General features: G+C 43.0%; 1 protein-coding gene across 1 annotated transcript; it reads left to right on the top strand.

Moving 5' to 3' along the window:
* Nucleotides 1–3,936: 3,936 nt before the first annotated feature.
* LOC127010746 (uncharacterized) lies at nucleotides 3,937–9,535 on the top strand. Its single transcript, XM_050885424.1, has 2 exons — nucleotides 3,937–4,357; nucleotides 9,113–9,535. Exons 1-2 carry the CDS (start codon nucleotides 3,959–3,961, stop codon nucleotides 9,533–9,535), a joined length of 822 nt encoding a protein of 273 aa, XP_050741381.1. The 5' UTR covers nucleotides 3,937–3,958.
* The last annotated feature ends 4,491 nt before the right edge of the window (nucleotides 9,536–14,026 follow it).

Below are 14,026 nucleotides of genomic sequence, written 5' to 3' on the forward strand. Positions count from 1 at the left end.
TTCTTTAATATTAACTTAAGTGTGGTCTCAGGCCTCAATGGAATTTATATATGGGACGGATATTAGCAAAATGTAGTGAAAACTATTAATAACAATGCCCCAAAAGCTGGACTGCGCTAAGCAAAGACATAATAAATATAAGAAAACATCGAACAAATACCACATTTTAAGTTAATTATATTTTTAACAATCAGAAAACTATTGCCGAGTGTGTTCTCACAGCCAATTTTGCATGTAGCCAAGGGACAACTTGAAACAAATAAAAAAATACCTAAAGTAATAATAAGTATAAAGACTTGTAGTATTACTTAAAGTAAAATGTTCAAACTTCATTTTTCCTTAGCAAGTTACAAAATATTTCTAGAAATCTTATTTTAAAATGTTTTTTTAAAGTAATTATTCATGTTACGAATGTCAATCTTGAAGTTGATACGGCTATAAAAGGTTACAAAAACAAGAACATAACATTTCTAGCACATTACCTTCTTAATTTATCGTTTTTGAATGTAAAACGATAAAAAAATTATTTAGTTTTAGTATCTTAAGCCCTGAAAATAAGAAAATAAGTTTGCACTTCAAGCAAAAATTAGCAGAGCAAATGACTGATGCCAGACTCACAGTTGAAGTGCTCTCCTCCTCGATTCTCATTCGAACGAAGGAGGTTGGTCACAAGCGCGCGCTCCGTTTTCTATACAAAAAAGTGTAGTTTAGTGAAAAAAAATGTCTGATTCTGCAGTTGCAACGTCCGCTTCCCCAGTGGCTGCTCCCCCAGCGTCAGTTGAGAAGAAGCTGGCCACCAAAAAGGCATCTGGTTCCGCTGCCTTAAAAGCAAAGAAGGCCGCTGCCCCGCCATCGCATCCGCCAACTCAACAAATGGTGGACGCTTCTATCAAGAATTTGAAGGAACGAGGTGGCTCATCTCTTCTGGCAATCAAGAAATACATCACCGCCACCTACAAATGCGATGCCCAGAAGCTGGCTCCATTCATAAAGAAATACTTGAAATCTGCCGTGGTCAATGGAAAGTTGATCCAAACAAAGGGAAAAGGCGCGTCTGGCTCATTCAAACTGTCGGCCTCCGCCAAGAAGGATCCGAAGCCGAAGCCTGCGTCTGCTGAGAAGAAGGTGAAAAGCAAGAAGGTAGCCGTCAAAAAGACCGGAGCCACCGCCAAGAAAGTTGCCGCCGCAGCTGCCGACAAGAAGCCCAAGGCTAAGAAGGCTGTGGCCACCAAAAAGACCGCAGAGAAGAAGAAAACAGAGAAGGCGAAGGCCAAGGATGCAAAGAAAACTGGAACCGTGAAGGCGAAGCCAGCAGCAGCGAAGGCCAAGTCGACCGCAGTGAAGCCGAAGGCAGCAAAAGCAGCAAAGGCCAAGCCAGCGGCCTCTGCTAAGCCCAAAAAGGCGGTGAAGAAAGCAGCGGCGCCTGCTACCGCTAAGAAACCGAAAGCCAAGACTACGGCTGCCAAGAAGTAAATTGTGAAAAAGTACAGTACCTGGTACATGCTCGCAATCGTAATTTTAGATTTTGAAATCTGAAATTTAAACAAGCCCTTTTCAGGGCTACAACGTTCGTTTACAGGAGAAAGAAACTTTCAATTCACTTATCCGATTATTTTATGGCCATTCGCATTTTTCCACATTTAATTGGACTCGATTAGTTTATGATTAAAAAAGAAATATGTAATAAGAATATGTCATAACTTGTGTCTTAATACAAATAATTATAAGTGTACCCTTGTAGCCGCATTAATTTTAGCTGCTTTACCAGAGTATCTAAATGGAAAGTATATATGGCTCCAAAGTTCTTCAGAAAAAAACATAAATTGAATTTTTATCACGCATTTTATTGGCAAACGGCAAGCTGAAAATTTAGTTTCTTTGGTTAAATATGTTGTGGCCCTGAAAAGGGCCTTTTTGGATCTTCCTCCCCATACGCAGCAGGAGAAAATTACTTGGAGCTGGTGTACTTGGTGACAGCCTTGGTTCCCTCACTGACGGCGTGCTTCGCCAACTCTCCGGGCAGAAGTAGGCGAACAGCCGTTTGGATCTCCCGACTGGTGATAGTCGAGCGCTTGTTGTAGTGAGCCAGACGAGAAGCCTCGGCAGCAATGCGTTCGAAGATATCATTCACAAAGCTGTTCATGATGCTCATCGCCTTCGACGAAATGCCCGTGTCGGGGTGGACCTGCTTCAGGACCTTGTAAATGTAGATGGCGTAGCTCTCCTTCCTCTTGCGCTTCTTCTTCTTGTCGCTCTTGGTGATGTTCTTCTGGGCTTTGCCAGCCTTCTTGGCTGCCTTTCCACTAGTTTTCGGCGGCATTATTCACTTCACTTATGATTTCACAAACACAACTCACTGATCATAATGGTGCCCAAGCGCGTTCAACTTTATACTTTTTCTCGAGCCATGTTTTCAGGTCTGGGGCACCCACCCCTAACTGAACGCGCAGGCAGACGGAAAAGTATAAATATGTGGCTACCCGGGGCTCGTCGAGCATTCGTTTTTAGTGTGTAAAGTGAACTAAGTGAAATACTCGTAAAGCAAAATGTCTGGTCGTGGAAAAGGTGGCAAAGTGAAGGGAAAGGCGAAGTCCCGCTCCAACCGTGCCGGTCTTCAGTTCCCAGTAGGCCGTATTCACCGTCTGCTCCGCAAGGGCAACTATGCCGAGCGAGTTGGTGCCGGCGCTCCAGTTTACCTGGCTGCTGTGATGGAATATCTGGCCGCTGAGGTTCTCGAGTTGGCTGGAAATGCTGCTCGTGACAACAAGAAGACTAGGATTATCCCGCGTCATCTGCAGCTGGCCATCCGCAACGACGAGGAGTTGAACAAGCTACTCTCCGGCGTCACCATTGCCCAGGGTGGAGTGTTGCCCAACATACAGGCTGTTCTGTTGCCCAAAAAGACCGAGAAGAAGGCTTAAACGTTTGATACATACTTGTACATAAAAAACAAACCCAACCGTCCTTTTCAGGACGACCAAGGTGTTACCAAAGAATTGAAGAATTTTCAATACTAATACCATATTATTAAAACAATAAGTATAAGGACGTGTGGGAAACTGATGTCGATTTTGTATAAGCGTTGGTCCTATAGCAGTCGGACAGAAATAAGACCTAAGAGGTTCATCGCAAAATGGCGAATTTCTGTCAATGCTGTATCTGCGGCACAGCCTGTACAAAATAGATGTGTATCTACCTGAACTACTTTCATTTCAAATTTCATTTTGGTTCAATAAACATATATTATTTATGAAGCATCAACTTTCAAATCAAAGCATTATTGGAAAATGTGTCTCCTTTGGAAATTTAAATGGTGGTCCTGAAAAGGACCGATTGCTGAAAAAGTACAAGCTGTACTAGTTTTTTAACCGCCGAAGCCGTACAGGGTGCGGCCTTGCCTCTTCAGTGCGTACACAACGTCCATGGCGGTGACGGTCTTCCTCTTGGCGTGTTCGGTGTAGGTGACGGCATCACGGATAACGTTCTCCAAGAACACCTTCAGAACGCCTCGTGTTTCCTCGTATATAAGTCCGGAGATGCGTTTTACACCGCCACGACGAGCCAAACGGCGGATAGCTGGCTTCGTGATACCCTGGATGTTGTCACGCAGCACTTTGCGGTGACGCTTGGCGCCTCCTTTTCCCAAGCCTTTGCCTCCTTTACCACGACCAGTCATATTTCACTTCTCTTCTCTACTGTTAACACACTGCACGGTACGAAAGTCACTGAAGAACTATTTCCAAATTTTCGACGAGCTCATATTTATACCTAAACCCCCAGAAACACGAGCGAGTCCGAAAGATATGTTCGTCTCGCTCTCCGCTCGACAACTGAGATGGACTCTGCTTCCCTCTCTTTTCAACCCTCCCCGTTTTGCTATATAAGGAGGTAGCAAATGCGGCTATCGTTTATTGTGTTTTGAAACGTGAAGTGAACGTGAACAGCAGTGAATTCGAAAATGGCCCGTACCAAGCAAACCGCTCGCAAATCGACTGGTGGCAAGGCGCCACGCAAGCAACTGGCTACTAAGGCCGCTCGCAAGAGCGCCCCCGCCACCGGAGGCGTGAAGAAGCCTCATCGGTACCGCCCTGGAACTGTTGCCCTGCGTGAGATCCGTCGATACCAGAAGAGTACCGAGCTGCTGATCCGCAAGCTGCCTTTCCAGCGTCTGGTGCGTGAAATCGCTCAGGACTTCAAGACTGACCTGCGATTCCAGAGCTCGGCGGTGATGGCTCTGCAGGAAGCTAGCGAGGCCTATCTAGTAGGCCTCTTTGAAGATACCAACTTGTGTGCCATTCATGCCAAGCGTGTCACCATCATGCCCAAGGACATCCAGTTGGCCCGTCGCATTCGCGGCGAGCGTGCTTAGGTCGAGACGGCTTCAACTGGCTGCCAGTGCGCTAACATAATTTGTACAAATCGGTCCTTTTCAGGACCACAAATTAATTCAATGAGATACTAATTTTATCTGGAGGCTTTAACATAAAAATAAAGAAAAATTATTTTCCGTCCCGTTTTTTTAAGTGAATTGAATAATTGTTAATTCATTTTTTCCAATTTGTACTGCCTTGATAAATTTAATAGTAGTCGGAAATTGTCTTTTGATTTGAGTTCCCGGGGTTTTTTATGTGACAGCTGCTGTGCGGTACCGATGGTCAAGACTTTCAAACAGAAAAAATAAAAAAAAATACTAAATGCAGCATAAAAAAATATTAACTGGGCTAATGAATCTGTTGGTTGCTTAATAAACAAAATTTCATATATTTTCTTTATAATTTTAACTGCAGTGCAACCTCCAAGATATTTTTTAATAGGGACGCAAAATAAACAGTTTGTAGCTATATGTAAATATTTCTGAAAATTGTTTATAGTATATTGAAATATTAGATAAAGCTAATATATAATATTAGTTTTTTACAATATATTTTATTTTTTTTTTTTATCAAATGTTTTTTAACAAATTTCGTTTTGAATGTCGGCATGTATTGAGAAAGGGTAGCGTTATATGGAACAACCACGATCAACATAAGACATTCAAACATCAACAAATAATATAAAAACTTTTGAGCGCTATTTATAAATTAGACATAGCTGCTAAGGAATGCATAACGTCTTATAAAAAACAAGAAAAATATTAAAACATGTACTTTTTATATTTTTTCTTTAATATTAACTTAAGTGTGGTCTCAGGCCTCAATGGAATTTATATATGGGACGGATATTAGCAAAATGTAGTGAAAACTATTAATAACAAGGCCCCAAAAGCTGGACTGCGCTAAGCAAAGACATAATAAATATAAGAAAACATCGAACAAATACCACATTTTAAGTTAATTATATTTTTAACAATCAGAAAACTATTGCCGAGTGTGTTCTCACAGCCAATTTTGCATGTAGCCAAGGGACAACTTGAAACAAATAAAAAAATACCTAAAGTAATAATAAGTATAAAGACTTGTAGTATTACTTAAAGTAAAATGTTCAAACTTCATTTTTCCTTAGCAAGTTACAAAATATTTCTAGAAATCTTATTTTAAAATGTTTTTTTAAAGTAATTATTCATGTTACGAATGTCAATCTTGAAGTTGATACGGCTATAAAAGGTTACAAAAACAAGAACATAACATTTCTAGCACATTACCTTCTTAATTTATCGTTTTTGAATGTAAAACGATAAAAAAATTATTTAGTTTTAGTATCTTAAGCCCTGAAAATAAGAAAATAAGTTAGCACTTCAAGCAAAAATTAGCAGAGCAAATGACTGATGCCAGACTCACAGTTGAAGTGCTCTCCTCCTCGATTCTCATTCGAACGAAGGAGGTTGGTCACAAGCGCGCGCTCCGTTTTCTATACAAAAAAGTGTAGTTTAGTGAAAAAAAATGTCTGATTCTGCAGTTGCAACGTCCGCTTCCCCAGTGGCTGCTCCCCCAGCGTCAGTTGAGAAGAAGCTGGCCACCAAAAAGGCATCTGGTTCCGCTGCCTTAAAAGCAAAGAAGGCCGCTGCCCCGCCATCGCATCCGCCAACTCAACAAATGGTGGACGCTTCTATCAAGAATTTGAAGGAACGAGGTGGCTCATCTCTTCTGGCAATCAAGAAATACATCACCGCCACCTACAAATGCGATGCCCAGAAGCTGGCTCCATTCATAAAGAAATACTTGAAATCTGCCGTGGTCAATGGAAAGTTGATCCAAACAAAGGGAAAAGGCGCGTCTGGCTCATTCAAACTGTCGGCCTCCGCCAAGAAGGATCCGAAGCCGAAGCCTGCGTCTGCTGAGAAGAAGGTGAAAAGCAAGAAGGTAGCCGTCAAAAAGACCGGAGCCACCGCCAAGAAAGTTGCCGCCGCAGCTGCCGACAAGAAGCCCAAGGCTAAGAAGGCTGTGGCCACCAAAAAGACCGCAGAGAAGAAGAAAACAGAGAAGGCGAAGGCCAAGGATGCAAAGAAAACTGGAACCGTGAAGGCGAAGCCAGCAGCAGCGAAGGCCAAGTCGACCGCAGTGAAGCCGAAGGCAGCAAAAGCAGCAAAGGCCAAGCCAGCGGCCTCTGCTAAGCCCAAAAAGGCGGTGAAGAAAGCAGCGGCGCCTGCTACCGCTAAGAAACCGAAAGCCAAGACTACGGCTGCCAAGAAGTAAATTGTGAAAAAGTACAGTACCTGGTACATGCTCGCAATCGTAATTTTAGATTTTGAAATCTGAAATTTAAACAAGCCCTTTTCAGGGCTACAACGTTCGTTTACAGGAGAAAGAAACTTTCAATTCACTTATCCGATTATTTTATGGCCATTCGCATTTTTCCACATTTAATTGGACTCGATTAGTTTATGATTAAAAAAGAAATATGTAATAAGAATATGTCATAACTTGTGTCTTAATACAAATAATTATAAGTGTACCCTTGTAGCCGCATTAATTTTAGCTGCTTTACCAGAGTATCTAAATGGAAAGTATATATGGCTCCAAAGTTCTTCAGAAAAAAACATAAATTGAATTTTTATCACGCATTTTATTGGCAAACGGCAAGCTGAAAATTTAGTTTCTTTGGTTAAATATGTTGTGGCCCTGAAAAGGGCCTTTTTGGATCTTCCTCCCCATACGCAGCAGGAGAAAATTACTTGGAGCTGGTGTACTTGGTGACAGCCTTGGTTCCCTCACTGACGGCGTGCTTCGCCAACTCTCCGGGCAGAAGTAGGCGAACAGCCGTTTGGATCTCCCGACTGGTGATAGTCGAGCGCTTGTTGTAGTGAGCCAGACGAGAAGCCTCGGCAGCAATGCGTTCGAAGATATCATTCACAAAGCTGTTCATGATGCTCATCGCCTTCGACGAAATGCCCGTGTCGGGGTGGACCTGCTTCAGGACCTTGTAAATGTAGATGGCGTAGCTCTCCTTCCTCTTGCGCTTCTTCTTCTTGTCGCTCTTGGTGATGTTCTTCTGGGCTTTGCCAGCCTTCTTGGCTGCCTTTCCACTAGTTTTCGGCGGCATTATTCACTTCACTTATGATTTCACAAACACAACTCACTGATCATAATGGTGCCCAAGCGCGTTCAACTTTATACTTTTTCTCGAGCCATGTTTTCAGGTCTGGGGCACCCACCCCTAACTGAACGCGCAGGCAGACGGAAAAGTATAAATATGTGGCTACCCGGGGCTCGTCGAGCATTCGTTTTTAGTGTGTAAAGTGAACTAAGTGAAATACTCGTAAAGCAAAATGTCTGGTCGTGGAAAAGGTGGCAAAGTGAAGGGAAAGGCGAAGTCCCGCTCCAACCGTGCCGGTCTTCAGTTCCCAGTAGGCCGTATTCACCGTCTGCTCCGCAAGGGCAACTATGCCGAGCGAGTTGGTGCCGGCGCTCCAGTTTACCTGGCTGCTGTGATGGAATATCTGGCCGCTGAGGTTCTCGAGTTGGCTGGAAATGCTGCTCGTGACAACAAGAAGACTAGGATTATCCCGCGTCATCTGCAGCTGGCCATCCGCAACGACGAGGAGTTGAACAAGCTGCTCTCCGGCGTCACCATTGCCCAGGGTGGAGTGTTGCCCAACATACAGGCTGTTCTGTTGCCCAAAAAGACCGAGAAGAAGGCTTAAACGTTTGATACATACTTGTACATAAACAAACATAAACAAACCCAACCGTCCTTTTCAGGACGACCAAGGTGTTACCAAAGAATTGAAGAATTTTCAATACTAATACCATATTATTAAAACAATAAGTATAAGGACGTGTGGGAAACTGATGTCGATTTTGTATAAGCGTTGGTCCTATAGCAGTCGGACAGAAATAAGACCTAAGAGGTTCATCGCAAAATGGCGAATTTCTGTCAATGCTGTATCTGCGGCACAGCCTGTACAAAATAGATGTGTATCTACCTGAACTACTTTCATTTCAAATTTCATTTTGGTTCAATAAACATATATTATTTATGAAGCATCAACTTTCAAATCAAAGCATTATTGGAAAATGTGTCTCCTTTGGAAATTTAAATGGTGGTCCTGAAAAGGACCGATTGCTGAAAAAGTACAAGCTGTACTAGTTTTTTAACCGCCGAAGCCGTACAGGGTGCGGCCTTGCCTCTTCAGTGCGTACACAACGTCCATGGCGGTGACGGTCTTCCTCTTGGCGTGTTCGGTGTAGGTGACGGCATCACGGATAACGTTCTCCAAGAACACCTTCAGAACGCCTCGTGTTTCCTCGTATATAAGTCCGGAGATGCGTTTTACACCGCCACGACGAGCCAAACGGCGGATAGCTGGCTTCGTGATACCCTGGATGTTGTCACGCAGCACTTTGCGGTGACGCTTGGCGCCTCCTTTTCCCAAGCCTTTGCCTCCTTTACCACGACCAGTCATATTTCACTTCTCTTCTCTACTGTTAACACACTGCACGGTACGAAAGTCACTGAAGAACTATTTCCAAATTTTCGACGAGCTCATATTTATACCTAAACCCCCAGAAACACGAGCGAGTCCGAAAGATATGTTCGTCTCGCTCTCCGCTCGACAACTGAGATGGACTCTGCTTCCCTCTCTTTTCAACCCTCCCCGTTTTGCTATATAAGGAGGTAGCAAATGCGGCTATCGTTTATTGTGTTTTGAAACGTGAAGTGAACGTGAACAGCAGTGAATTCGAAAATGGCCCGTACCAAGCAAACCGCTCGCAAATCGACTGGTGGCAAGGCGCCACGCAAGCAACTGGCTACTAAGGCCGCTCGCAAGAGCGCCCCCGCCACCGGAGGCGTGAAGAAGCCTCATCGGTACCGCCCTGGAACTGTTGCCCTGCGTGAGATCCGTCGATACCAGAAGAGTACCGAGCTGCTGATCCGCAAGCTGCCTTTCCAGCGTCTGGTGCGTGAAATCGCTCAGGACTTCAAGACTGACCTGCGATTCCAGAGCTCGGCGGTGATGGCTCTGCAGGAAGCTAGCGAGGCCTATCTAGTAGGCCTCTTTGAAGATACCAACTTGTGTGCCATTCATGCCAAGCGTGTCACCATCATGCCCAAGGACATCCAGTTGGCCCGTCGCATTCGCGGCGAGCGTGCTTAGGTCGAGACGGCTTCAACTGGCTGCCAGTGCGCTAACATAATTTGTACAAATCGGTCCTTTTCAGGACCACAAATTAATTCAATGAGATACTAATTTTATCTGGAGGCTTTAACATAAAAATAAAGAAAAATTATTTTCCGTCCCGTTTTTTTAAGTGAATTGAATAATTGTTAATTCATTTTTTCCAATTTGTACTGCCTTGATAAATTTAATAGTAGTCGGAAATTGTCTTTTGATTTGAGTTCCCGGGGTTTTTTATGTGACAGCTGCTGTGCGGTACCGATGGTCAAGACTTTCAAACAGAAAAAATAAAAAAAAATACTAAATGCAGCATAAAAAAATATTAACTGGGCTAATGAATCTGTTGGTTGCTTAATAAACAAAATTTCATATATTTTCTTTATAATTTTAACTGCAGTGCAACCTCCAAGATATTTTTTAATAGGGACGCAAAATAAACAGTTTGTAGCTATATGTAAATATTTCTGAAAATTGTTTATAGTATATTGAAATATTAGATAAAGCTAATATATAATATTAGTTTTTTACAATATATTTTATTTTTTTTTTTTATCAAATGTTTTTTAACAAATTTCGTTTTGAATGTCGGCATGTATTGAGAAAGGGTAGCGTTATATGGAACAACCACGATCAACATAAGACATTCAAACATCAACAAATAATATAAAAACTTTTGAGCGCTATTTATAAATTAGACATAGCTGCTAAGGAATGCATAACGTCTTATAAAAAACAAGAAAAATATTAAAACATGTACTTTTTATATTTTTTCTTTAATATTAACTTAAGTGTGGTCTCAGGCCTCAATGGAATTTATATATGGGACGGATATTAGCAAAATGTAGTGAAAACTATTAATAACAATGCCCCAAAAGCTGGACTGCGCTAAGCAAAGACATAATAAATATAAGAAAACATCGAACAAATACCACATTTTAAGTTAATTATATTTTTAACAATCAGAAAACTATTGCCGAGTGTGTTCTCACAGCCAATTTTGCATGTAGCCAAGGGACAACTTGAAACAAATAAAAAAATACCTAAAGTAATAATAAGTATAAAGACTTGTAGTATTACTTAAAGTAAAATGTTCAAACTTCATTTTTCCTTAGCAAGTTACAAAATATTTCTAGAAATCTTATTTTAAAATGTTTTTTTAAAGTAATTATTCATGTTACGAATGTCAATCTTGAAGTTGATACGGCTATAAAAGGTTACAAAAACAAGAACATAACATTTCTAGCACATTACCTTCTTAATTTATCGTTTTTGAATGTAAAACGATAAAAAAATTATTTAGTTTTAGTATCTTAAGCCCTGAAAATAAGAAAATAAGTTTGCACTTCAAGCAAAAATTAGCAGAGCAAATGACTGATGCCAGACTCACAGTTGAAGTGCTCTCCTCCTCGATTCTCATTCGAACGAAGGAGGTTGGTCACAAGCGCGCGCTCCGTTTTCTATACAAAAAAGTGTAGTTTAGTGAAAAAAAATGTCTGATTCTGCAGTTGCAACGTCCGCTTCCCCAGTGGCTGCTCCCCCAGCGTCAGTTGAGAAGAAGCTGGCCACCAAAAAGGCATCTGGTTCCGCTGCCTTAAAAGCAAAGAAGGCCGCTGCCCCGCCATCGCATCCGCCAACTCAACAAATGGTGGACGCTTCTATCAAGAATTTGAAGGAACGAGGTGGCTCATCTCTTCTGGCAATCAAGAAATACATCACCGCCACCTACAAATGCGATGCCCAGAAGCTGGCTCCATTCATAAAGAAATACTTGAAATCTGCCGTGGTCAATGGAAAGTTGATCCAAACAAAGGGAAAAGGCGCGTCTGGCTCATTCAAACTGTCGGCCTCCGCCAAGAAGGATCCGAAGCCGAAGCCTGCGTCTGCTGAGAAGAAGGTGAAAAGCAAGAAGGTAGCCGTCAAAAAGACCGGAGCCACCGCCAAGAAAGTTGCCGCCGCAGCTGCCGACAAGAAGCCCAAGGCTAAGAAGGCTGTGGCCACCAAAAAGACCGCAGAGAAGAAGAAAACAGAGAAGGCGAAGGCCAAGGATGCAAAGAAAACTGGAACCGTGAAGGCGAAGCCAGCAGCAGCGAAGGCCAAGTCGACCGCAGTGAAGCCGAAGGCAGCAAAAGCAGCAAAGGCCAAGCCAGCGGCCTCTGCTAAGCCCAAAAAGGCGGTGAAGAAAGCAGCGGCGCCTGCTACCGCTAAGAAACCGAAAGCCAAGACTACGGCTGCCAAGAAGTAAATTGTGAAAAAGTACAGTACCTGGTACATGCTCGCAATCGTAATTTTAGATTTTGAAATCTGAAATTTAAACAAGCCCTTTTCAGGGCTACAACGTTCGTTTACAGGAGAAAGAAACTTTCAATTCACTTATCCGATTATTTTATGGCCATTCGCATTTTTCCACATTTAATTGGACTCGATTAGTTTATGATTAAAAAAGAAATATGTAATAAGAATATGTCATAACTTGTGTCTTAATACAAATAATTATAAGTGTACCCTTGTAGCCGCATTAATTTTAGCTGCTTTACCAGAGTATCTAAATGGAAAGTATATATGGCTCCAAAGTTCTTCAGAAAAAAACATAAATTGAATTTTTATCACGCATTTTATTGGCAAACGGCAAGCTGAAAATTTAGTTTCTTTGGTTAAATATGTTGTGGCCCTGAAAAGGGCCTTTTTGGATCTTCCTCCCCATACGCAGCAGGAGAAAATTACTTGGAGCTGGTGTACTTGGTGACAGCCTTGGTTCCCTCACTGACGGCGTGCTTCGCCAACTCTCCGGGCAGAAGTAGGCGAACAGCCGTTTGGATCTCCCGACTGGTGATAGTCGAGCGCTTGTTGTAGTGAGCCAGACGAGAAGCCTCGGCAGCAATGCGTTCGAAGATATCATTCACAAAGCTGTTCATGATGCTCATCGCCTTCGACGAAATGCCCGTGTCGGGGTGGACCTGCTTCAGGACCTTGTAAATGTAGATGGCGTAGCTCTCCTTCCTCTTGCGCTTCTTCTTCTTGTCGCTCTTGGTGATGTTCTTCTGGGCTTTGCCAGCCTTCTTGGCTGCCTTTCCACTAGTTTTCGGCGGCATTATTCACTTCACTTATGATTTCACAAACACAACTCACTGATCATAATGGTGCCCAAGCGCGTTCAACTTTATACTTTTTCTCGAGCCATGTTTTCAGGTCTGGGGCACCCACCCCTAACTGAACGCGCAGGCAGACGGAAAAGTATAAATATGTGGCTACCCGGGGCTCGTCGAGCATTCGTTTTTAGTGTGTAAAGTGAACTAAGTGAAATACTCGTAAAGCAAAATGTCTGGTCGTGGAAAAGGTGGCAAAGTGAAGGGAAAGGCGAAGTCCCGCTCCAACCGTGCCGGTCTTCAGTTCCCAGTAGGCCGTATTCACCGTCTGCTCCGCAAGGGCAACTATGCCGAGCGAGTTGGTGCCGGCGCTCCAGTTTACCTGGCTGCTGTGATGGAATATCTGGCCGCTGAGGTTCTCGAGTTGGCTGGAAATGCTGCTCGTGACAACAAGAAGACTAGGATTATCCCGCGTCATCTGCAGCTGGCCATCCGCAACGACGAGGAGTTGAACAAGCTGCTCTCCGGCGTCACCATTGCCCAGGGTGGAGTGTTGCCCAACATACAGGCTGTTCTGTTGCCCAAAAAGACCGAGAAGAAGGCTTAAACGTTTGATACATACTTGTACATAAAAAACAAACCCAACCGTCCTTTTCAGGACGACCAAGGTGTTACCAAAGAATTGAAGAATTTTCAATACTAATACCATATTATTAAAACAATAAGTATAAGGACGTGTGGGAAACTGATGTCGATTTTGTATAAGCGTTGGTCCTATAGCAGTCGGACAGAAATAAGACCTAAGAGGTTCATCGCAAAATGGCGAATTTCTGTCAATGCTGTATCTGCGGCACAGCCTGTACAAAATAGATGTGTATCTACCTGAACTACTTTCATTTCAAATTTCATTTTGGTTCAATAAACATATATTATTTATGAAGCATCAACTTTCAAATCAAAGCATTATTGGAAAATGTGTCTCCTTTGGAAATTTAAATGGTGGTCCTGAAAAGGACCGATTGCTGAAAAAGTACAAGCTGTACTAGTTTTTTAACCGCCGAAGCCGTACAGGGTGCGGCCTTGCCTCTTCAGTGCGTACACAACGTCCATGGCGGTGACGGTCTTCCTCTTGGCGTGTTCGGTGTAGGTGACGGCATCACGGATAACGTTCTCCAAGAACACCTTCAGAACGCCTCGTGTTTCCTCGTATATAAGTCCGGAGATGCGTTTTACACCGCCACGACGAGCCAAACGGCGGATAGCTGGCTTCGTGATACCCTGGATGTTGTCACGCAGCACTTTGCGGTGACGCTTGGCGCCTCCTTTTCCCAAGCCTTTGCCTCCTTTACCACGACCAGTCATATTTCACTTCTCTTCTCTACTGTTA

This window comes from Drosophila biarmipes, chromosome 2L, assembly GCF_025231255.1.
Source record: "Drosophila biarmipes strain raj3 chromosome 2L, RU_DBia_V1.1, whole genome shotgun sequence".
Taxonomy (NCBI): Eukaryota; Metazoa; Arthropoda; class Insecta; order Diptera; family Drosophilidae; genus Drosophila; species Drosophila biarmipes.

Excerpts from the sequence above, each read along its gene's own strand:
- LOC127010746 (XM_050885424.1), top strand. The coding sequence starts at position 3,959 with ATGGCCCGTACCAAGCAAACCGCTCGCAAATCGACTGGTGGCAAGGCG. Across the intron at positions 4,358-9,112 it reads TGGCCCGTCGCATTCGCGGC|GTGAATTCGAAAATGGCCCG; the intron begins GAGCGTGCTTAG and ends ACGTGAACAGCA.